The sequence below is a fragment of the Mercenaria mercenaria genome, chromosome 16 (assembly GCF_021730395.1).
Source record: "Mercenaria mercenaria strain notata chromosome 16, MADL_Memer_1, whole genome shotgun sequence".
Classification (NCBI taxonomy): domain Eukaryota; kingdom Metazoa; phylum Mollusca; class Bivalvia; order Venerida; family Veneridae; genus Mercenaria; species Mercenaria mercenaria.
In genome coordinates, this window is record NC_069376.1 from 70,800,961 (window position 1) to 70,827,776 (window position 26,816).

A 26,816-nucleotide genomic window follows, 5' to 3' on the forward strand; every position below is an offset into this window, starting at 1 on the left:
CAGTTTTTCAATTAATTCAAGTGCCATAATCCAAGAATGCCTGAGGCAATTTGGCTAGTTATTGAACTTTGCCGAGATATTATGCCCACAAACGCTGTCAGCAAGTTTGGTGAAGATCGAATGAAAACTGTTTGACTTAGAGACTGAACAAGGCTAAATTCGCTGTTTTTTTTAGTAATTCAAGGGCCATAAACCAAGAGTGCCTGGGGCGATTTGGATGGTTATCAACCTTGGCCAAGATATTATGCCCACAAACATTGTCATCAAGTTTGGTGAAGATCGGATGAAAACTGACTTGGAGAGCGGACAAGGCTAATTCGCTGTTTTTTTTGAGTAATTCGAGGGCCATAATCCAAGAGTGCCTGGGGCTATTTGGCTGGTTATCGATCTTGGCCGAAATATTATGCCCACAAGCATTGTCAGCAAGTTTGGTGAAGATCCGATGAAAACTGTTTGACTTAAAAGAGAGGGGTTTGGACACCGCCCGCCACGGCTGTTCACATAATGCGCCCCGTTCTTTCAGAGATGGGCATATAAAAATTGAATATCCAAAGAACTGTCCAATAGGGTATAGTTTCCAGTGTTTTGCTTTTTTCCCCATATAAGTAAGTCAATGCTTACTTGAATGTCAACAAAATTGACAAAAATGTAAATTGGAAAGCTAAATTTTATGCAATCTTTTTATAGGCCAATCACATTTTCATCGATCAACCCGAACTACCTAATAAGCTTCCAGACTAGTTGAAATGCTGTGTCTGCCCTGTGATAGAAAGCATTGCAGAATAAATATTCTCAAACACTTCCAATTCAAAATCTTAAAGTAATAAAATATCACCTTCATGTTAATTAATCAACTAACTTAAAACTAAATATTCCATTTCACATGATTCCATTTATGAACACACTTGTGGTACTCTAACTAAACACATATTGTATAAAATATAGAAAATATATAGCTAATACAATATTTATGAACACATGGTATCATATTTTGCATAATATGTCTATGAACACATTTGGGTATGAACACATCTGTGGCGATTTGACTGAACAAAAGATATCTTAAATGTAAGCATTAAACTAACACTTGGTAGATTTGAACACATCTGGCAATATATTGCATAACAGGATTACCAATAAAAGCTGACAATATATATTTGGACACTTGTTTTAAGTTAAATTTATGAACAAATCTGTGGTCTTTTGACTGAAAAACGTTGGTATTTAATATGAGTATGTAACTGTAAGGCACTAAATATAGTTCTGAACACATATGGCAATATACTGTATATCATGACTATGAAACATGTTGACAATAATATATTTGAACACATCTGGTAAAAAACTAGTTCTCTAGGATAAAAATATGAACACAATTGTGGCATTTAAACTCAATAAAAGTGATCTTAGATGAGCATATAAACTGCAAAACACTTAAGTTTTGAGCACACTTAGCAAGATGTTGCATACTAGTTTTTTTGAACAAGTTGACAATATACATTTGAACACATTTTGGTATAAACACTTGTTCTACAGGCTAAATTTCAGACTTTTTAATTGAACACATGTGGAATTTAATGCAAGCATATAATCCGTAAAACATGCAACAGTTTGTACACACTTGGTGTAACACATAGGCTTATGAACACATATTGGCAATATATAAAAATTATTTGAATATATCTTTTAAATAAATTTTTACTACCAATTAAAAAAATAAATATGTATTAAAACATGTACACACTGATGAACACATTTTCTCATTAAGACTACCTTTCAGACACCAGAAAAAAAGCCAAATACTCAATCTTGCATCAGATCCCTTCAATTTTTCAAGATCATTTATAAAACATTCCAACAGAAAATATTCATCCAGCATTAATCAACAGGGGGGCTATGTTCTAAGCAAGGGAGGTAACTTAACTACAACAAGACCAACATACATTAGGCTTAGTTGTCTTTTCCTGATATTGTCAATATCTAATAAATTATCTGAAACTATTTTGCACTTTAAGTTTTTGGCTAAGTTTTTAACCCAGTTTTTCAAAACATCTTTATTACAAATATGCTGTTAGTGAATCAATCAAGTATTCTTGAACTGCAATCACTTACTGACAGCTTCTCAGAGGATGAAAGAATTTAGACACAGCCTATTCTTTTAAAGTCACTAGGGAACCATACACGATTCCAACCCCAAAGATAGAGCTCGAGACCTTTTGATTATTATTAAGCATTCAGCCTACTGAGCTAACCAGATGGACTTTCAATATAAATTAATCTTAAAATTAAAGGAGTTTTTTTAACCTTTAATTTTGTGAAATAATACCAAGCTACTCTATATAAAAGCGTATAAATTTCCTTTGAAATTTAAAGCAGATTCTACCTGATGCTCAATTTCAAAGACAAGTCAGAAAAATTTGCTGACAAAAATTGTTCTATATATTTAAGTTTTTTTTTCTACAATCGCTTTTCAAAACTGTTTTATATATTTTTTTTCTGCATATTTAATATATTTTCAACCAAAGCAAAGTCAAATAACGATGTCAAAATAAATAATCTGTACAATTCGTATCTCAAAGGATAAAACAAAAACTAAAAGCAACCGAGGATTCAACCAAAAAATCTAAACAACAATCAACAACATGTACTAAATTATCACAAACATAGTTTCCAATTTAAAAGACTGCAGCAGTTATTTAGTATAAATGATGTTAAGACCAATATCTTTAACTCATTATTTCATTTAAGCACTTTTGTATGAACATGTTGCTTTACTCAAGCTAATCGAAACTCATAGATTCACATGTGACATGCTTATGAACTACATATTCATATATAATTTGAATCTTTTAATAATTTTACACCTAAACAAATTGTAATAAATGACCTATGTTTACTAATACTTTAGGCATTCAGAAAATTCAAGAATTAATGATAGCACCTTAAATAAATATTAAACTAACAAATTTCATCCGCTAAACAGGCGGCTGTGTGTCAAAGCTGAGTTTCTAAATTAGATCAGTTAAGCTTTTTTCCCCTTGCCATGCATGGATGACTCCTCTACAAGTATAAAATATTTCGCTGATTAAATTTAAATTGTATCACCAGTCAATCAATGTACCAAAAACTACTTGTTAATGTTAGAAACAAGAAAAAAAAATCTATCATTTAAAACAACATGAAATATTTCTAATAAAAAAAAGAACACGCAAAAAGCACCACAAATAAAATATCAGAATTAAATATATTAATTTACTCTAGTAAGCCAGACACAACACTAAATTACTGGAATACAATTTGTTAAAGCATTCATTCAAATTAAAAAACTGAAGTTCTACATATAATCAGCCAGAGTTAATCCACAAATTATTGCTATTGCGTTGAAGATTACAGCTATCTTTCTTATTTCTTATTTTAAAAATTAAAAAATTTGATCTAAAAAAATTGTGTATCTTGCATAGACAGTGGACTTTCTTTTCTCCCTTCTTTTAATTGTTAAAGATATCTGTCACTGTTTGTTGACTGAAAATTTTGTACCGATATATCAAACAGGCAATATCAGCAATACACTGACATATCAAATCATCTTTATCAAATCTCAGACAGTTGGAAATAGATCAACGCAATTTCTGCACTGACACTTAACACATTTTAAAAATGACAAACATCCATAATTAATAAAGCTGTTCCATTTGAAACTCAGCAGAAAATCATTTCCCAAGTTTCTATTATCTTGCTATTCTTATACTGTATGGATATCTTAATGATGATGCCTATTAGATGACACAGAATTCCAAACTGTAATATTCTCCATGGAATAATGCATAATTCAAATCCGAGCAAAACTCTATAACCATTTTGATATTATGATACCTCTTAAGATATATAATATATTTTGCGAGCTGAACTGTTTTAATAATCAACTACTTCTTGCATGTAGTCACAAAGAATTTGGTCCAATAGTAAAATTCGCATGAACAAATTTAATTGTTATCAATATAAATAGTAACAACAAAATTTAGTAAACTGAAAGAAAATAATCTATCATTAAACACACATTTGACATATTTTATGAAACAAAGCCATTACACTGAAAAAGCACCATAAATAAAACCATTCATAATAGTGCATCAATTTTCAATAACAACAAACATAGTATGGATCACTATATGTTAAGAGCATGTAATTTCAAATTCAATAAACAATTTAACATGAGAGTACCACAAATTACATACAAATAACAACATAAATTCTATTTTGAAATAGAATTTGTAATTTATAAAATAATTGGTATTGCAGACAGACCTTTCCATTGCTTCATTAAATTGTAAATATCCAATACGCATTATGATACTTTCTGTCCAGCTATAATAAAAGAATATAAATACAAGAATATCTAATTTGATAGAATGTGAAATTTGTTGCAAAATGGCTTTTCGCTGGGACATGATGTCATATTATTTCAAATGGTAACATTCCAAATGAATACTGCTTAATAAGGAAACCTTTCATATCTTGGCTATTCTTATACAGTATGGATACATCTTAATGTTGACTGCCCTATTAGATGACACCAGAATTCCAAAACTGTAATCATTCTCCCATAGGAATAATGCAAAATCCAAATCCGAGCAAAACTCTATATACCATTTTGATATTAGTTGTCATACCTTCTTAAGATATATAATACTTATTTTGAGGACTGAACTGTTTATAAAATCAACTACTCTTGCATGTAGTCAGACAAAGAAATTTGGGTCCAATTAGTAAAAATCTGCATAAAAATAATTGTTAATCAAATAAAATATTCAACAACAAAATTCATAACTGGTACCTTACAGTCAAAAATAAATATGTCAGTTAACACACATTTTTACTTTTATGATGAAACTCAAAGCCATTACAAAATGAAAAGCAACCATACACGAGCTGAAAACCCATTCATCAATGGTGGCATACCCATTTTCAATACAACACAAAAATAGTCAATGTTATGCACCTACTGATGGATAACCGGAGCATCGTAAGTCTTTCAAAAATATAACAATTAACATGAGAGTAAAAATACAACATATAACAACATAAACTTGCCTCATTTTGAAATCAGAACTTTGTAATTTATGAAACATAATTGGTTCAGACAACTTTCCAGTCTGTTATTAAAACTGCATATACGCAAACAGACAAAATATGCATCTTTCTGCATGCTATAATGTAAGTACATAAATACTAAGAAATGATTTAATTTGATAGATGTGAAATTTTGTTTGCCAAAATGGCTATTTCGCTGGGACATGAATGTATATATATTTCCAAGGTAACATTCGCAACATGAGAAATGTTTCAAAACGGACCTTTAATCAAAAGACTTATAAAATCTTCAAGATTGTTCTATCTCTCAGTAACAAATATATCATTGTCTAAAATCTTTTAAAATTTTGAGCAATGTAAAATCATGTTAGGTTGACAGTTACCCGATTTATTATCTCTCTAGATTTTAACCCGTATACAAAATTACACCCAGTTTCAACTATAAATAAATTCAATTCACTCACTCAATATTATTTGTATGCGCTGACCATCACAGCTGCAGGTATCAATAAGAAAAACAAAACTTTATGACTACCGCTTACAAATTAATACTTCCGCAGAATTTAATTTAAGCTTTTACATAAATCATCATTATTATAGTCAGTTACACCAATTCATAAAAAATATACAAATTTGTATTACTTAACTTCTTAAAATTAATAATTCAACAACAATTTGTTTCAAAGCAAACAAAACAAAGATAATAGTGTCTACCTAACAAATGAGAACATTTCATACAGTGTTTACAACTAAATTCATGTAGAAAGAACCAAACTGGCTATGCAGAACACAAGATTGTGAAGTCATTCCAGAAATTAATTTCTTTGGCATACATATTCTTGGGTTTTACATGGGATTTATCAAAGTTCAATTCAAATGACATTTTTTTTTCTTTATGATAAGATCTGAGCTGCAAATATAGAACACAACTACCGTTGTTTAATATTTATGGTACGTAATATTTCTCAAAAGTGTGAGAGAAAAACACCTCGTAATATTAAAAATGCTGCAGCAAAAACGTATTGCGACACCAGTTATTTTGTTAGCATACAATTTTATATAATTTTGTTGATTTGTAAAAAAACAACAGGAATTTGAAGATTTTAAAGATCAAATTAATATTTTTAATTCTGTTTAGATCAGATTTAATTTCATTGACAAACACAAACATAAATTCCAAGCAAGTTAGCCTCCCCAAGAATATTACCAATTTCACACCAATGCCCTTTTTATTTTCATGTCTGCAAATATTTTATCATGTACACTGCCATGCCCTGAACAATTTGTAAAGATCCAACAATTATAATTGTTTTGTTAGCATTGAAATGCAGATATAATAATCAACAAGATACATATAAATAAACTAAGCTACTAAATTTCCTAGTGCCACACAGTCAATAAGTGTTATTCTATTATACCCGGTTATTGTTTATCGCCCTGTTTAGTTTCTCTATATTTCATTGCTATTGACTAGTTAATCATTATAACATAAAGAATAACTTAATTTTAGTCGCATCATGAGAAAACCAACATAGTGCATTTGCGACCAGCATGGATCCAGACCAGCCTGCGCATCCGCGGTCTGGCAAGGATCCATGCTGTTCGCTTTCAAAGCCTATTGCAATAAGAGAATCTGTTAGCGAACAGCACGGATCCTGACCAGACTGCGCAGGCTGGTCTGGATCCATGCTGGTCGCAAATGCACTATGTTGGTTTTCTCATGGCACGGCTCATTTCATTTGTATCATGGTCTCTATGTAATACAATTCTGGTATCAAGTAAATTTCAAAGACAACTTTTCTGCAATCTGTAAATACTGTACACAGTAAAACAGATATGTGAAAGCTGGTATGTGAATGCTATGCCATGAAGAGCCAAAAGGTGGTTCTCATTTGCAAGTAGCATTTATTCACAGGTGGTAAAAATACACTGCAAAAAAAGTTTGTATCAAAAATGAGCTGGCTATTTGTCTCAAGAGTTCATGACATCTGTAGCGTTTGTTTGACTACATTTTACAAACTCTTAGAATTCACACAATGTAAACCATAAACTATTCATTAGGAAGAATTACCTTAAAATGAGAATATTACACCTGCCTATAGCTTGTGAGAAATGCAGCTCTGATCTGCTAGTCAGACCTTTGCTTCTTCTGAATGTCAATTTACAAAACATCATAAATATCTATATATGGCATTATACTTTCAATTCACCAGTTTTATATAGCAACACACCTATGCTATTGAAATATTGTAATTTTAAATAAATAATAACATATATATTTCTCTCTCCAGTAAAACAAATATTTCAGTATTATGATGTGAATGTATTACTCCTATATCTAAATATAATGGGATCCTTTTAGTGGATAGTGAACATCCTCCGTGTAAGTGTATGCGGATCCTTTCCAGAAGTGCGAGTGACTTTCACCCCTTTCCAATATAATGGACCTTTCCCAGTAGTGCATTAAGCATCACCTTTTTTTCAGTGTAATGGCATCTTCACAGTAGTGCAGTTTATATTCTGTTTCCTAGATGAAGGAAAGGTAACTCCGCTACAAATCAAATGGATACGCATCAAACAAGTCACTTATTCCCTCCCCATCTTCCAAACTAAACATATAGTCCTCAAGAGGCCCAAGAGATACAAAGTTCTCATCAAGGTTCTGATCTTCTGTTTGTAAAAGTAGACTGTGTCCAAGATCTGGTGAAATATCCTGGTCTTCCAATAAAGCATTCTTCAGAGCTGGGTTACCTACAGATACAAATACACAATGAAAGCTCGAGTATTTCCACACTAAAACAGTCTCCCCTTTAAACATATGTCTACAGGAAGAAGTTTAATTAGTGATTATTTATTTCACTGGTTAAGTGCTACGACTTTCAAGAACACATTTCAAATTTTAAGACTAGTTCTGACTTTCCCTGACCAAATCGGCAATTTTCAACTTCCATGACTTTTCCAGATCTTTGCATACCCTGATTTACTACTATTCATATCTACACGGGTGGTAAACGCGCAATCCAATTCCCACTGGGAATACGCTAAAAATGGGTTGCGCGGTTTCCGGTGCTGGTGTTGCGCATCAATATGTACAAAATCCAGGTAGGTGGGTTTTTGTTTATTGTAAATGATGACACATTTACAAATGTTTTCGAAAAAAGCAAAATGCTATTTGACACAAAAATGAATAAAGATCATATGTGTGAAATACCAACTTATAAATTTAAGAATCAGCTCTTTTATCACGAAAACTCTGCTGGCTCGAACTGTCAAAAAAGCATGAAATCATGAAAAATGCCAATTTTCTAACTCTTGTGCCTTCTTTCTGGAAATGTGACGCTTCTAATGATCAAACACGTGTAAAACTGTCATGAATATTACATACACTGAATGAAATGTTGCTTTTGGGGTAAAGATTGGCAAAAAAATAATCGGGAATGGGGTTGCGCCCCGGGAATGGAGTTGCGCGTATACATTATATACATTATGATGTATACGAGCAACTCCATTCCCGGTGCGCAACCCCATTCCCGATTAATTTTTTGTCAATTATGTCCCCGTAAGCAGGATTTGAAGCAAATAATTTAGATATTCGTTACTTTATAACAGTTGAGTTATCATAAAAAGCATCAAATGTTCTCAGATTAGGCATATGAGGTCAGAAAAGTCCATTTTTGTTGATTTCATACTTTTTTCATGCTTCTTGTCGCCTGAGTTTTAGTGATAATAGAGCCGAATCATAACTTACAAACCAGATATTTTACACATATGATGTATTATCATATTTGTGTCGAATAGCATTTTGCTTTTTCCGAGAAAATTCATTGTTGTCTCATACTAAGCAAAATCATAACTTCACATACCTCAATTTCGTCTCTTTATACGCGCAACACCAGCACCGGAAGTTGCGCAACCCATTTTAAGCGTATTCCCAGCGGGAATTGGATTGCGCGTTTACCACCCGTGTATCTAATCATTTGTCAATATTCACTCCCAAAACTGCTGAGGCAAAACTAGTCGATATCTTTTTATTACTTTGCACACTCAATCTTTTCAGATGGTAAAATGTGATGTCAAATAATAAAACTCAAGCAAACATTACAGATTGCAACAAAAATGACCATCTTTAATAACCTTTTATTTACATCATTATTTTGGATAGAGGATTCATCTCAATTTTTTGTCAAAAAATCCCTAGACAAGTACCTTTAATCTGTGATATGCATTTTGGTTTCTTTTTCAATTCAAAACAGAACTCACCTCTAAAACTATCACAGGAGGTTGAATCTTCGGAGAAAAACGAGTCTTCCCCACTACTACTAGTATTACTGGTACTACATGCACTATCAGCGTTAGATGACGTGGTTGTGTTAGGGTCCGGTTGGTTGTTTACTTCCTCCGGACATAAATACACTTCTATGGGACCTTTAGAACTCTGAAAACGTACAATGATTATACTTTATTCTTCTAACAGTGAAGTCATCACAAAGATGACTTTTGATTAATTCTACATATAGACCTCTCTAGTGTGAACAACACTGCAAAGGTTGATTAACTCAAGATTTCATCCATTTGGAAAGAAAATATTTACTCTTTTTTTTTTATTATATTGCTCTGTGGAGATGTAACTTTTCAATATTCTATAAATAACAAAAAAATCTCAAAGTCCATTAATAAAGCATAAATAATAAATCCTTAAAAGTTTCTTAAGGCTTTTAATCTTATATTATAACAGATAAAACAGCTGTCCAAATAGATGTTTTGTATAATAAAATGATTAGAAAATCCCTATTAGCTAACTTTAATATGAAAATTTTGCTAAAAACTTGAAAAACAAATCTGTAGTGTAGAGGATTTTTGCTAGATAGGGTCAATTTACTCTGAACTTTGTTTATGCCTTACCTTTAACCAAATTTGTATATTATCCCCAGGGTCTGGGACCTCTAATCTTGTCTCTGGGGGAGCTTTTATTGCTATCACTGTTTGCTCGTCCAGCGACCGTATACTCCGTATATCCTGGTAAGTTACATATGCTAATGTACCACAGTCAAGGAATACAATACATAGAAGCAATTTTACTCAAAGGCAAGTTGTCTGCCTTAGGCAAATGTTGCACTACATAGTATGACCCCGAGCTTTTATAAAATTTGCTGACATTTTGCAAACACTCCCCTTAAACAAAATAATGTTTAAAAGATATTCAACAGCTCCTGGGGAAAATGAAATGCATGCTTGTAGTAAAAAACTGCAATACATCCCACCTTTTTCATGTAAAAACTTTTACCAGAATTGCAGATTAACTATTTGTCAAAATTTATTTGACAGGCATTACCGTTTCGCTTTTGCTGTACCATGAAACAATTTGCTGTACCATGAAACAATTTAAGAATCTGATAACAACTGATGAGCTACCAAATAAGTACTAAGTAAAATAATGAAAGGATATTTTGAGTTATCTGGATTTTCTGTGAGTTGTTTCAACGACCTTGTACATGTATTGATCATGTGATCTAAATTATTCTCTTTAGCTTCCAAATCCGCTAAATCTGAAAATAAAATAAAAATGCATAAAATAGACTAAACTTATTTTCAAAGTCAAATTAATATACCTTCTTATGTCCCATAACATAAAAACCAATGCTGTTGAAATTTATATGCTTTCTTATGAATGAGAACCTAACTGACATTCAGAAAGTATAAAACTTGTTTTCTTTTTTTTTCAGTTTTTTTTTTATTTCATGGAGTCACTGTCCTAATAAATTTAATATAGCTCTAAATCAATCTTCAAATTACATTAATAAATAAATTTTAACAGATGTTGCAAGAATATCCCTAATATTCACTTCAACTGACTTGTAACAGATTTTTTTAAAATTAATTTTCCATTTATTTCAAAATAAATAAAATAATGATATTGCTATACAAAGTCATGATGACTATCTGATGTATTCAAACAACAAACCTGAATGTAAATCTACTGTAGCTGAACTCAGTCTGTTGTTAGCATCTGGGTTTGCCGCTATAGAGTTGGTGCAGCCCCTTAAATAAAATGAAATATACATATATGTCTATATATACAATCACTCAGACACTGTGCATGGAGGAGCATAATATACTTGTTCGCATGCAGGAGACAGGGCAGTAAAACTGAGTAAACAACAATTACTTTGGAGGTTAGGGCAGTGGGCATGGGGATGCTTCGAGCGCACTGTGTATTTTACAAGGTGTACTCAGATTGACAGAGATCTTTCTCAAGCGATATTTGGTCATTGCATAAAGTTTGAAAGTTATTATATTTAAAATACAGTAATAGTTAAAGACTTAAGTCTGGTAACAAATTTTAGTCTTCCACATGGTTCATACAGGACTTGGCAAAAAAAATTCAAGGACTTTTCAAGGACTATTTTAATCGCTTTAAATCTTAAATTACAAAACCATTTAGGCTCTTCATAAGGCATTATGATAGAAGAAAAGTTACAGAACAGTTTTATTTTCCATAAGCTACAATAGCATATCTTAACCTTTATGAGATCTTCAATGGGATTACCTTTTATGAGCTATATTTGCCTGTATACATACTTAGTACATGTTTCTTATAAGTCTTTCAAGCTCTCAAGACTAGTTTTCAATTTGTCCTCTAGGGACAACACTTCTTGTTTTCGTGTGTGATTTCAACGCACTTTCTCCCATAGTTCCGACATCAATGAGTTTATCACATACACTTATGCTTGTCTGACTTAAACTCCTTTAACCACGATGAATAATCATCCTGTGTAAGCCATTTATTGGCGAAACAACATTTATTTTTTGGGCCACTCATTGTTGTTGTTGATAAGTCACGCTACAATGACCTTGCGCATAATATTTTAACGTTGTGAAAATCGCTATTTCCGTATCTAACTTCCGTACCGAAACGCCTTCTTCAATAATTAATAAAACCAGTGATGTCTATTCAAAGCTTGAATCGAACTTACATATTTCCGCTGACACATCTCCGAGAAAAGCGAAGGCTCCCTAGGCCCTTTATTCCAACATTCCACAACATACATAATTGTCTGTCTATGAACTATTTCAATTGTCTAACAAATTAAGGTAAAATTTGAAAATATAAAAAGCAGCACTATTTGTTTACGCCAAGACTTGAAGTCTGGTAATGAACTAATTTACTAACTCCCATATGTCACAAAAAATACACAATATATTTGCATATTGCAAAGCCTTGCTTTTCCTGTATACATGCATATGACACTGTGAGAATTTTTACCAAAAAAATCAAGTATTACTGAACTCCTGCAGTGTTAATTCTATAATTGACACTGGGTGTGAAATATACATGGTCTAGCTGTCAATCAAAAAGCAGGTAAACAAACCAATACTTTTTATCAATAACCAAATATCAATTAAGGGAGCACTTAGCCCTATTAGCACCTAATCAGGGGGTCTGCATTTCAAAGGGCCAAACAGGTTATTACATCATAGATACTAATCACCAATCATTACCTAACCCCCAGGGCACAAGCAATGGGATAATTACCCTTTTCTTTGATATTTTTACATTAATAATTACTCCCATGTTTTCATCCAAAACTATTTGTAAAGCATGTATTTTGAAGTAATGATTAGCAATGATCTTTAACTACAAAGACAAGGAAATTTTCACTTTGAAACACAATTATATGAGCACGTTATTCAACAAAACTTCCTGCCAATTCATTTTTTTTTGTTTAAGGAAGTCAAGGAAATTGAACTGTATGACTTTGCAATGAATCACAAATGTAGATGTACAGAGGTTATAAAACAAACTGTGAAATCGAGAGGTTGGAAAGAACACTATCCTTTGTATTAGACTACTTCTTGAATGTTTAAATCCCCCAATTTGAAGTTGTCCATTTGGACGTTGGTTGGAAGCAGTTAGAGCCATAGAGGAAGGTAATAATTTACATTAAATTTTGGAATTAATACTATTTTCTAGTTAAATACGCAAGAAAAGACTTAACAAGAAATAGACATATTTTGTGTTCAAAACAAAAAATGCAGCAGTCATAAACAAAATAAAATAAACTAAAATCTAGCCATAATCTTGACAGTTGAACAGTGCATTCAAAACTCATGAATTCAATTCAAGTGAGGCCGACACACATTCAGTAGTGGGAAAGTATCTAATTTCTTTTCCCATACATTTCGGTCAATACACAACTTTACTACAAATGACCCCTAGGACCCCATTCAACGGTCAAGACTGAATAAACATCAAGTATTCAAGTCATTTAAAGGGGTCAGTGTCCAGAGAACTCTTACAGCCTACTGTAAAAACTGTTCAAAACAAACAATGGGGGGCTGAGAACTGTGAGAACTGTTACTCTGTTATAGAAATGACCCCTTCAATTAACTTTTCAATGTTAACAAAAATTATTGGGTTTTTTGGTGGGTTTTTTTTGTGATTATGCAGGTTTATATATTTTATGACCAGCTCTCAAGCTTCCTGCCTGCAAAATCTCATAACTTCCACATTTTTTATTTTAATTAATTTATTTATTTATTTGGGTTTAACGGCGCACCAACACAGTATAGGTTATATGGCGTCAAACAAGACTACAAATTTTGGTTCTACACCTCATTTACATCGAAATAATTTTTTTTTATTAAAAATTCTTTGCACAACTGAACAGGTGCATCATTTTTTCTACCAGTCCACATCACAGTACCATTTCATACATCAAAGGAGAACTCTATTTTATGTTTCACAAGAGTCTAACATTTTCATTTGTTTATAGATGGTCACATGGTGGTGACCCACTATATTCCTGTGGATGGTCATTAAATTTTCATGCTGATTTGGGACTATAAGCAGGGCTCTGCCAATGGCTAATAATATGCCACTTTGGCTACAAATTTGATGGTCCATTTTGCATTTTTAAAGATATACGGTATTTGTATGATTTTAACAGCTTTTTCTTTATTTGGCTACAGCCAATTATTGGCCAGGGAGGGCCCTGCATAAGTGGCCCTGCATAAGTAAGTGCTTTATACAACAGATCAATTATTTGTGGGGTCAGTATGATAAATAATATGTCTCTGCTAACACCTTGCCCTTCACCCCTTTCTATGTGCGGAACACTTAACAAACCTAACAATAAATAATGCTCTCTTTTAGGTTTTCCTTTGGACATAGTATTAGCCAGAAACTGAACATTTTTTGTCTCAAAAGGAGTTACTAAAATTAATAAGGTGTCTACAAAGGGATTATACAACCTACTCCATTAATATATCACCTTTCTGAACAGACCTAATCAGTTTTTCCAGGCTTGTTCACAGCAGTTTGCTTAACAAGGGGTTGCAGTATTATGTAACTAAGGGATTACACAGACTAGATAGACAGTGGACTTTGTTTGAAGTGTTAAAAGGACAAACAACCACTAACAACTGAAAGACCGGCAAATCTAGCCACAAAAGCAAAGCTGTTGTTAGCCTTGCCAAGCTGGCTTGCTAACATCAACTAAGAGGTCCATTTTGCTGCAGGTCTTTTATTTTAGGAAGTTAGATTATATTATTTAACAAGATCCAAGACAGACAGAATTCCAATTTGTTTTGTTGAACATATTCTTATGTCCTATCCAACTTTATATTTTTGGAAATGCCAGGCCATTTGCACAGGCTAAGCATCCTATTGCCAACAAAACAATCTGTTCTAACTGCTTAAATGACCTATTATCTAACACTGAAGGTAGCTTGACAAGGGCATTGAAGTATTTGAAGACAATAAATTGTACAGTTACACATGAATGATGACAAGACCACAAAGACTCATCATGTCCCTAGCTAACATGCTGACCCCAGATAGCCCCCATTTCCTGGCCAGAATGACCCTCTACTGACCACCTGACCGGTCATTACAGATAACATAGTACTCTAAATTGAATAAAATAGCCATGCAACAATTATAGATGGCAATTTTTGTGTATCATGCAAACATGCCAAACACTGACCCTTATGAAAACTGACAGCACTGCCCCTCAATGATGTTTTTAGAATATTTCTGATACTGACAGTTCAGACTCCAAATACCAACTACAAACATATGGAAAGTATCAATGACTCAATAGCCATGCAAAGCTGCTTTGCAGTATTCAGTACAATAGTTTTTTTTCTCAAATTTCAAGCATTTTTTAAACAGTTTTGAAGCATGACAGTCTGCCAATTTGTTTTATTTTTGCTGCGTACGCCATTTCACCACATACAACCAGCTAGGCATTGTTTGGCTTCCCAGCACTACCAGGATCTATCCAGCGTACGACTGTGCGCGCTGGTCTTGCGAGATAGGCAAAAGTGTAAATCATATATTTCTATTTTCACAATTAAGGTAGAGACCACAAGAAAATATTTTCATAACTTATTTGGAACAGGCCTCAATAGAAAATCATATCAAATTGGAAATTTATTATTTTTTATTTGCAGATCACATGGCCGGCACATGCCAAAGCGTTCATTAATTAATAGATCTTTGAGAATTTTTTCTTGTCACTCTCATGACTGGCATGTCCAGGGTTTTGTGAAACAAACTTGCCTAGCCATTTTTTAATCCCCTGCCACAAGTGGTGAGGGGGTTATAAGAAAGGTCTCCGTCCGTCCATCCTGCCATCTGTCTGTCCCTAACACTTGAAGGATTTTCATGAAACTTGAGTCAAATGATCACCTCATCAAGATTATGTGCAGAACTCATGAGTCAGCCATGTCGGTCTTCCATTTCATGTCCGCTCTGTATCTCCTAAACTCCTTTAAGGAATTTGATAAAACTTTGGTCAAATGATCACCTCATCAAGAGAACGTGCAGAACTCATGAGTCAGCCATGTTGGCTCAAGGTCAAGGTCACAACTCAGAGTCAAAGGTTTGAGCCTTCCATTTTGTGTCTGCTCTGTATCTCCTAATGCCCTTGAAGGATTCATAATGAAACCTGGGTCAAATGATCACCTAATCAAGACAATGTGCAGAGCTCATAAGTCAGCCATGCCAGCTCAAGGTCAAGGTCACAAAGGTTTGAGCCTTCCACTTTGTGTCTGCTCTGTATCTCCTAATCCCCTTGAAGGATTCATATGAAACCTGGGTCAAATAATAACCTCATCAAGACGATGTGCAGAGCTCATTCATGAGTCAGCCATACCGGCTCAAGGTCAAGGTCACAAAGGTTTGAGCCTTCCATTTTGTGTCCACTCTGTATCTCCTAAACCCCTTGAAGGCTCACCTGTTAAACTTAGCCTTGGACAGCATGCCCACTCATTTTTAAAGTTAAGGGTACATGTACCTCCTGCTTTTGCAAAATAGGGGTACACTTCACAGTGATTTTTTTACTTTTTTTGGCAACAGCCCATGCCTTTGCAATTGGGAATTTTTAGCGCGATAAACTTCAAAATTGGGAAAAAATTAACAAACCTTAATAAAGAAATCATTTTGAAAAGTTTTATTTTAAGGTAAATTTATTTCATTCAAATATGCACTGAGGTTGAACAGACAGGACAGACAGGTTATTTTCTGATGTCACAGGATCTGATGGCTCAGATAGCTTAGGGTCACCATGAGCTTCTGTTGATTTCTGAGGGTCATTTTGTGGGGACTCAGATAATTTTCTTGGACAGATCACTTGCTTTTCTGGCGTTTGATTTGAATTTAATTTCTCTTTAACTTTACCAAAAGTTCGAATGTCCAGAGTACCGATGGCTTGTTTAAGTTTTATTTTCTTATTATAATATTTGGAATTATGCGACATCTTTCGATAATTAGGTAAGTTTCTAACAATTTTTTTTTCCGACTCATTTTGACGCATTAAAAAGCGTTTAGTGGCCGTGATGAAAGTCATACTAAATGTCGTACTATGCCGTGACCCGTTTTATGTAAACAACGCACTTCGAGTTAGCAACAAAATTCTGCGAATAAACCATAATTAGAGTCAGAATTTTTATGATTATTTGCATCGTTTTAGTTCAACTTTCATAAGAAATCAATCTAATTGGGAAAATCTTGTTTTGGGGAATTCTGAAGCATTTTTTTGGGAATTCTGACCATTTTTGTCAGTTGGGAAGACGCCGAATTTCTGAGTCAAATCGGTGCAAAAAAATCAGCTTCAAAACTTGGGGGGTACACTACATCGCAGATCTGAAAATTTTCTATTTAATTACTGAAACTTGTATATGCATGTTTTTTTTCCATTCAGAACTCTCGTGGGTGGGGCATAACAGATGAGATAATTTTAGAAAATTTAAAATGTTTTTCCAAAGTTAAGATAGGAAATTCTGAATCAAAGGACCCCTCCCTATATTATACTAAATATAAATAAGTTTTCAGCAAGGTTCATGTATCACTCACCTGAGTAATACGAGCTACATGTTTCAAATGTCAAACTGATGATTTTTAGAAATTTTTTGGAAGATTTTCAGATGTACAATCAAGAAACCCCTGTGTGGGGGGTGGGGGTCATGATTTGAACAAGTTTGTAGAAGTCTACTAGGCAATGTTACATATCAAATATCTAAGACCTAGGCCTTTTGGTTTATTTTTAGCAAATTTATGAAGATTTCCCTATGTACAATCAAGTAACCCCTGGGGCTGGGTCAAGAGTTGAACAAATTTTGTAGAGGTCCACTAGGCAATGCTACATGTCAAATATCTAAGCTCTAGGCCTTCTGGTTTATTTTTAGAAAATTTTGAAGATTTTTCTATCTACAGTCAAGTAACCCCATGGGGCGGGGTTAATTTGACCCGGGGGTCATGATTTGAACAAATTTTGTAGAAGTCTTTTAGGCAATGCTACATGTGAAATATCTAAGCTCTAGGCCTTCTGGTTTATTTTTAGAAAATTTTGAAGATTTTCCTACGTAAAATCAAGTGACCCCTGGGTCATGATTTGAACAAATTTTGTAAAGGTCCACTAGGCAATGCTACATATCAAATATCTAAGCTCTAGGCCTTCTGGTTTATTTTTAGAAAATTTTTGAAGATTTTCCTATGTAAAATCAAGTGACCCCGGGGTCATGATTTGAAAAATTTTAGTAGAGGTTCACTAGGCAATGCTACATGTCAAATATCTAAGCTCTAGGGCTTCAGGTTTTTGAGAAGAAGATTTTTTAAGATTTTCCTATGTAAAATCAAATGACCCCTGTGGCGGGTCAATTTTGACCCCAGGGTCATGATTTGAACAAACTTGGTAGAGGTCCACTAGGCAATGCTTCACACCATATATCTAAGCTCTAGGGCATCTGGTTTTTAAGAAGAATATTTTTAAAGTTTTTTCTTTCGGTTGCCATGGCAACCAGAGTTCTGCATGGAATTCAATTCTTTGTATAATTTTGAAAGGGGGCTACCCAAGGATCATTCCTGTGAAGTTTGGTGTAATTCTGTCCAGTGGTTTTCAAGAAGAAGATTTTTTAGAAATTGTTGACACACGACGGACATCAAGTGCCACACAAGCTCACCTTGTCACTTTGTGACAGGTGAGCTAAAAAATACTGTTAATTAACCTTCTGCCGAGTTCATAAAAGCTAAAATGCTTTTTTTGCATTTCGCATCCATACTTTTTTGCACACGACCCGTGTGACGTCTTGACTAAAACACTTACCAAACCCCTCTATGCGTCTGACAATTACACCGAGAATTCGGTGATGGAAACGAAATTATCATGTCCCTGGACTGCGCTTTAGACCATAGCAAACAATTGGCAAGCTTGTGCACGATGAAATAAACAGGGATTTGGCAGCTGAACATAGGAGTTCTGAATCTCTGCGTGCATGTACCCCCAACAAATGACTTTTTATGCGTGCATTTGATATCCTGTGTGTGATTCACGTACTGCAGTGCGTGAATGGGCATGCTGTTGGAATCATCAAGATAAAACATCTGACCAAGTTTCATGAGGATAGGGTCATAAATCATAAATGTAGCCTCTACTTTTCCTTTGATATGAGCGGGTGACCTAGTTTTTGACCCCACATGACCCGGTTTCGAACTTTGCCTAGGAATCATCAAAATAAACATTCTGACCAAATTTCATGATTGAAGATAGGATCATAAATGTGGCTTAAAGTTTTTCCTTTGATTTGACCGGGTGACCAATTTTTTGACCCCATAAGACCCAGTTTTGAACTTGGCATAGGAATCATCAAGATAAACATTCTGACCAAGTTTCATGAACATAAGGTCATAAATGTGGCCTTTAGTCTGTTAACAAGCTTTTACTTTGATTTGGCCTTGTGACCTAGTTTCTGACCCCACATGACCCAGTTTCGAACTTGGCCTAGAGATCATCAAGATTAATATTATGTGCAAGTTAGTATAAAATCAAAGCATAAATGAAACCTCTATAGAAAATAGAAAATTCTGCCCCTTTCAGGGGCAGTAACTCTAGAACCCATGAAGGAATCTAGCCTGTTTTCAAAAGGAACCAAGATCTTATTGTGACTTAAGTTGTGTGAAAGTGTGGTTAAAATTGAATGTAAAATGTCAATTCTATCATGTTCACAAGGTAAATTTTTTGGCTCTTTCAGGGGCCAATCAGGGACCGTAACTCCGAAACCTATGACTGGATCTGACCGATTCATCATGGAATCCAAGATCTATTGTTGTTAAAGATATTTTGCAAATTTGTATCAAATCAAACCATAAATGATAGAGACTGCAATAGCCAAATAGCTAGGGCTGTCATCGATAGAAACAATATCGATGTATCAACGATATGTTTTGGTCGATCGATTATCGATTCCCATTTTCAAAAATCGATATTTTACAGAGAGAAAAAACAACTGTCTAGATAAACACTCAGACCCTCTAAAACAACTTTTTCTGCCTGCAAAAATGTGCCGAAAGTAACGGAAGTTGTCAAAAAAGGTCATGTCTAAACTTGTACCGTAGCAGTCTTTTCCCACTAGCCGGCACTACCTTTATGGGTAGAAGTAAAAAGGGCTCAATTTCAGAATCTATTTGCAAAAAGTTACGTCGTCCTGTCTTGAAAGGTCGCTTCGTTGTTTGTGCATGTAAAAACATAGAGTATATATACTGTTTCTACGTCAATCTCGGCTTTTTACATGATCGCGTATAGCTGATCCTTCAGTAAAAGGTACAGAATTTAGCTAGTGCCCGTAACAATAACAATCAAAGATGGCCGAAGAGGAAGCCGTCGCCGGCTTAAATAGTGGAAAAACAGTCAAAAGACGGAAGGAAAAGCTTTGTTTGGGTTCGTAGAAACACAGGGTGTTGCTTAAACATGCCTTTCAGTACAATAAACAAACAGTCAAACACTACAAATTTGAGGCCCATTGAAAAACTTGAGAAGTTAAAAAAGAAAACAAAAAAAAAACAACAAAAAAAAAAACACGCGGTGCCATACCGAATCCGAATGAAAACTTATGCAAGGTAAAATTTAAGACAGGGTATGAAACAGGCTAAAAATAAATAAAAACATTGTAAATAAATAAATTCATTAATTTAATAAATAAATAGATATCTGTGGAAGAGAAATGCAGAATTTTAGCTGTTTGAAACCCAACTCCAGTGCCTGGTATTATAGTTTACTACGTTGTAAAGTAGGATAAATGCAAAAGAGGAGTGAAGGCACAATGAAGATCTATAAAAGATTTCATTAATTTTCATTCATTTTATTTATTTCATAGATACAAATACAACACAATGAAACAGTAATATAACAAGAGCTGTCTCCGTAGGATGACACATGCCCCCGATGGCACTTTGAATGAATAGTTATGGCCGATGTTAGAGTTTAGGACCTTTGACCTACGGACCTGGGTCTTGCGCGCGACACATCGTCTTACTGTGTCACACATTCATGCATAGTTATTTTAAAATCCATGCATGAATGACAAAGATATGGACCGGACATGCCCATCAATGCACTATCATGAAAAATGATCTTTAACGTCTAAGTGTGACCTTGACCTTTGAGCTACGGACCTGGGTCTTGCGCACTGCACGTCATCTTACTGTGGTACACATTCATGCCAAGTTATTTGAAAATCCATCCATCGATGACAAAGATATGGACCGGACACGCCCATCAATGCACTATCCTTTAACGTCTAAGTGTGACCTTGACCTTTGAGCTACGGACCTGGGTCTTGCGCACTGCACGTCGTCTTACTGTGGTACACATTCATGCCAAGTTATTTGAAAATCCATCCATCGATGACAAAGATATGGACCGGACACGCCCATCAATGCACTATCCTTTAACGTCTAAGTGTGACCTTGACCTTTGAGCTACGGACCTGGGTCTTGCGCACTGCACGTCGTCTTACTGTGGTACACATTCATGCCAAGTTATTTGAAAATCCATCCATCGATGACAAAGATATGGACCGGACATGAAAATTGCGGACAGACCTACAGACAGACAGACGGTTCAAAAACTATATGCCTCCCTTCGGGGGCATAAAAAGTAGGCAAAAAAAGACATAACATTAACAAGAAGGTATATAGCATGCCCATAAACAAAGAGATTGTTAATCTAACTTAATAATCGATATATCGATGTATCGTCGATATTTGTCTTCCGATATATCGGTATCGTCGATATGCAAAAGACCCAATCAATGACAGCCCTACAAATAGCAAATTTTGGCCCTCTAATGGGCCATAACTCTGGAACCCATGATTGGATGTGGCTAGTTTTCGAAAGGACCAGAGATATTATGCCAATACAAGTTATGTGGAAGTTTGATTAAAATCCATTGCAAAATATGGTCTCTATCGTGTTCACAAGAAATTGTGGACTGACAGACAAAGGGCAATTACAAAAGCTCACCCTGTCACATAGACAAGCGAGCTAAAAAAAGGACATAACTTTGTAAAAATGCAAAAAGTCATGGAACCAGAGTACTGCATCTTAGGTCATCAGCAAACAAGTGTGGAATCAAAATGAATATGTTCAGTGATTCATCTTTTCTCAGTTCAGTGAACACACTGCATCACAAATCATTAAAGTTGTGCCTGGCAATCAACAATTTTCCAATGGCAAACATCTTTTTTTAGGAAATTTTATGGATATATGCAAAATGTGACAGCATTTCAGTCAATTCTAATAGCAAAGTAACCAATTTGGTTCTTTTATTCATTGATGAGTGACAACCCAGATGTTGAGAGTAATTCGCATTTTTCATTAATAGCATGGTCTTGTTCAGACTTACCCCATGCAGTGCACTGCTGCATATCATTAAGAAGTCAAAAGATCAAAGTACAGATAATTATACAGTATTAATCACTGATAAATATAATAACATGTTACAGTCCAAAGATAAAAACATAAAACAGGAAAGTTTTTTAGGCAAATAATTAATTGTACATAACCTGCTACTCTATTTAATTGAGACAGGGCTGGCAAAAACCCGGGTTTTAAGCATATTGCCCAGCCCAGTGGGTAATATTTCATTTTTACGAGTATTGCCCAACCTGGGAAAACCTGGGTTTTTCCGGGTGGGTTTACCCACCCTGATTTAATTACCATATGAATTTTAACATACATTATTTCAATAATGCCAAAGAGATATCTATCTATCTATTTATACTGCAGCGCTCCTCTGCGAGTATTATGTGCAGCTGCGCGCTGTACAAGAAGTTAAAAGTAGATTGGATAGAAGGATAAAAGTAATACACGGTGTGTATTGCAGTATAAATACAGTTGATAGTGTTAAAAACAAGAAGGATTTACAGATAAAAGCAGTTTAAAAACAGGTCTATCATGTTAAGCATTGTGTACAAGTTTGGTCACACCCTGTTTAAACTGATTCAGGGTGGGGGCTTGCACAAGTTGTACTGGAAGGGCATTCCAAAGTCATAAATAAGATACATTTGAAGGGTTCTTGGAAACACTAAATTCAGCATCCCCGTACGCATAATTGGTCCCACTATATGCATGTTTAATGAAGCTTAGGGGTCACTGGACGCAAGTTTTTGCAGTGGAACGAAAGCTTTAATTCCATAATTAATTGTTTACCAACACCTGCGAATACACAAGGTTTGACACTTGGTAAATTCCAAAGCAAATTCATGGATGGAGTCACTGCTCCTCATCGAAAGCCACGTACAGCCAATCAGCCTTGCCTGTTTGCACTACACCGTGAGACAGGATGGCATACATGTGTATGATCGGGAGCACGACAAAACATCGACACTACTGAATATCGACGCAACAGAACATCGACCCAACTACATACCGAAAGACAGTTGGTCGAAATGTCGAGTCGACCACCTGTCGCGCAATAACTGAAGTTGTTGATTGATAATCCATTGTCAGTAAAATCAGATCATCTTAAAAAGAATGTGTACGATAAACCAATTCAAATGGACTACGCGCAATTTAATAAAATGCTATCATATAATTATCTGTCACTCTTATTCATTGCTGTCGACTCCCTCAAGGAAAAAGTCCCCATTTTTATTACGTACACAAGTTATACCAGAAAACTTAATAATGAATTTATCTAATGGCAGCAAGTACATGCCTTTCATTTGGAAAAGTTTCTAAATTTTATGAATCAAGTGCAGCATATTCTTGTGACACTTTTACAGCACATATTTAGCATGTCACTCAAAACTATTCTTCTGATTATTATCACATTAGTACTATTGTCAAATTTGTTTGCCCAAAGGAAAATGATGTAATGTATCCAATGTTTAACTAGGAATTAGATAGTGTAAGCAAATGTTTAAGATAAATAATGCCCTAAAGCAAAGAAACACAAGATAACAGCCAGTGCAAACCTAAAAATTCCTTAACTGCACCTACTTCTTGGCAATTTTCTTAATTTAATTATTTAATTAACAGACGCAGGAAGCTGTCCTACCAACTTTTAACATTATGTCACAAAATTTGTAGGAATCTGATTTGGCTTCTTTTTACTTCTTTTCTGAAATAATTAAATTCTAAAATTGAATCAGCAGTTTCTTCGTATGTTCCCACTGCTGCTTGCCTCATCTAGACTAGTTTGCAATTCATCTTGCCAAGCTGTTGTAAATTAAAGAATATTTGGCAATCCACATACAATAATCTATGTTATGTGACATATGACCTTAGAAATCCTTCTGATCAACCAACCATGCAAAAACATATTTCTCACCTGCGGTCGCCCTATGGTATTTTTTTCAGCAAGGGGCCTGTATGAATGTCCACTTGGAGTCAGTCCCTGTGCTTGATTAACATAAGACCACTGGATCGGCTCTTCTTTGATCTTTGTCAAGGTGTGTGACGAATGGTATGGGGGCGAACTGAAGATGCTGGTCAAGTTCATAATTTGTGCAGAATCCGTTGATTCAAACGATTCTTGCTTAATTACTGGAAGGGAGAAACGTCTACTTGTCAATGCACCACCTCGGGACATTGTCATTGACGATCCCTTCTATTTTTCCTAGAATTTTTCTGTTATTTTAGTGGCCACGTAACAAAGGAAGTAAAATATCCGAATGAATAGTCGGCTTGAAAAAAGTCAAAATTAACGAAAGTAACAATATATGCAACAAAACTAAAGACACAATAGCACTAATAAATAATTCCCTTTTCCAATAATGTCTGAAATCCAAGCACTACGAGTTCGTTAGATGCAGATGGCACCGATTTTTCACAGGTCTGCCATCATTCCTAATCTTAATCGTCCATTCAATCATATAGACGATTGCAAAACAAAGCAAAGCGCGCGAAATCGTATTTCCCGCGATAAACGTCATATTTTTAGGGCCCTGTACGCGCATTTACACAATTTACCCGAATACACATCTCAATCCGCCAATGCTCAATAAAACTAAATGAAAGAGTTTTAAAAACATGTGAAACACAATTATATTTCCAGTTTGAAATATTATAGAAAACTTAAAATGTCCCTGTAAATGTTTTTATCAACTTCCTTTCTGCTCATATTTTACTTATGCTTTTACCAACATATGTTCATTCATTGAGAAAATGTAAACAAACCTTGCCAGTGTTGGACCAAGGTATAATTTGGTCATTTGTAGATTATAAATTATACTACTTTATTTATACCAGTCTATTTTAATATCTTCTTAATGAAATTCATTCTATCAGTAACTTTGTAATGTAACTCTCTTGCTCCTTACTCACAACACAGATTTATAATTGTAAGGCTGGGATATTTAAATAAAAGCCACAAAAATCCCTCTCTGAATAAGTTCCAGTCTCATGATCGAGTCGTCATATGGAAATACTGTAAAAATGCAATACCTAATAGTTAGTGAATACTTTAATATTCAAGTACTAGATCTAGTTATTACATAGATCTAGCTCTCGTAAAAAAATAGCAACTGGAAATTTTATTATGAGCGATTCTACAAAAACTCCAGGAGGGCAGGACACTGAAACTGAATTTTGGTGGCGAAGGAAGGCCTCGACCGAATCTTGCGAAGTCTTCAAAAACACAGCACGGTTTTGCAGCTATTTTGATGCTTTAATGGGTCAAAAAAGAGTTACTGTACGCATAACAGTAAAATCAGCAATAATAACAAGTTTCTGCACGAAAAACGACAAAATACGTTGTGCGTGCGACTGAGAAAAAATTCACTGTCTGACTACGAAACCATGGGGTCGTGAGTTCCTCCGCTCCTCCAAACTAGTGGGATTTAGTGCCCCTTTTACGCTTGCTTTACACCTGCAACGCTAAATTGAGAACCAGAGAATATTCTGGAACTGGAGTGTTACACTATCCTCCAACTAACATTACTAACAGTACTGCGATTATAAATAAACTCATAGCCCGGTAGTCTAAATAATGAGACCTCGGGCAGACTGTATTTTACGTTGTCTACCTAGAGGCGGATATCGACAAGTCAAAATAATATAACGATATTCAACTCTCCAGTACAATTATTTGGACTAATAGCCCGGAGGCTAATGGGTATGTGGGAATGCAAAAACATACGTAATCGGAAAGTACTGATTGTCATTTTATGATCTGTCCAGTTTCTTTAAATTTTCATTATTAAACTGATATCTATAGCAATAAATTTCTCTCATCTGATATTGATTTTGGTTTTAAATTCCATGACACATGTTGAACTTGGCAAACACAGCTGATTTTCGTTCGGGATGAGCGAATGCTTATCTTTGAAGAAGGCAGGTGCGGCCGCACGCGACAATTGCTCATGAAAACGTAACCATGACTACCACGCGCGTGTGATGCTGAAACAGGCCTAACGCTGCCGTACTCTGCTTTGATGTGATCTTAATTATTATTTTTATTTTTCAACAGATGTGCGTAATTATGAAAATTAGCTCGGTCTACCGTCGGAATTTTCAAAGGGTCCAGTTCCGATACACAAACGAGCCTTTGTAAGAAAGGGACGCTGTAGGGACGCTGTTGAAACTGGGATCACATGTTGTATTTATAATAACTGCTAGAAATCAATAACTCATTAATCAAAACAATTCAAAAGAATGAAAAGGCTATTTATGACAGTATTCTATTATACATGTACAGTTTTAAGAAGAGAGAATTGTTGTATTTGCAGTTTATTTGGCATAATAATAACTGCTGTACTGCTTTTAGATACTGATAATGACATCTACACTGACGATAATAATAATAATAATAATAATAATAATAATTGTAATAATGATAATAATAATAATAATAATAATCATCATCATCATCATCATCATTATTTTAAATCAATGTAAGAACGTGAAAGATTGAGTCGTGGAATGTGTCAAAGTCTTAAAACA

General features: G+C 34.6%; 1 protein-coding gene across 1 annotated transcript; it reads right to left on the reverse strand.

Moving 5' to 3' along the window:
• Window positions 1-6,704: 6,704 nt before the first annotated feature.
• LOC123540298 (transcription factor E2F2-like) lies at window positions 6,705-24,778 on the reverse strand. The gene is made up of 7 exons (XM_053526020.1): window positions 24,205-24,778; window positions 12,375-12,433; window positions 11,054-11,130; window positions 10,538-10,637; window positions 9,994-10,129; window positions 9,352-9,526; window positions 6,705-7,842 (listed from the first exon to the last, which is right to left on the reverse strand). The coding sequence occupies exons 1-7, from the start codon at window positions 24,469-24,471 to the stop codon at window positions 7,643-7,645; spliced, it is 1,014 nt and encodes a 337-aa protein (XP_053381995.1). The 5' UTR covers window positions 24,472-24,778; the 3' UTR covers window positions 6,705-7,642.
• Between the last annotated feature and the right edge of the window lie 2,038 nt (window positions 24,779-26,816).

Excerpts from the sequence above, each read along its gene's own strand:
- LOC123540298 (XM_053526020.1), bottom strand. The coding sequence starts at position 24,471 with ATGACAATGTCCCGAGGTGGTGCATTGACAAGTAGACGTTTCTCCCTT. Across the intron at positions 11,131-12,374 it reads ATTAACACTGCAGGAGTTCA|GGGCTGCACCAACTCTATAG; the intron begins GTAATACTTGAT and ends ATTTTATTTAAG. Across the intron at positions 7,843-9,351 it reads CTCCTGTGATAGTTTTAGAG|GTAACCCAGCTCTGAAGAAT; the intron begins GTGAGTTCTGTT and ends TTGTATCTGTAG.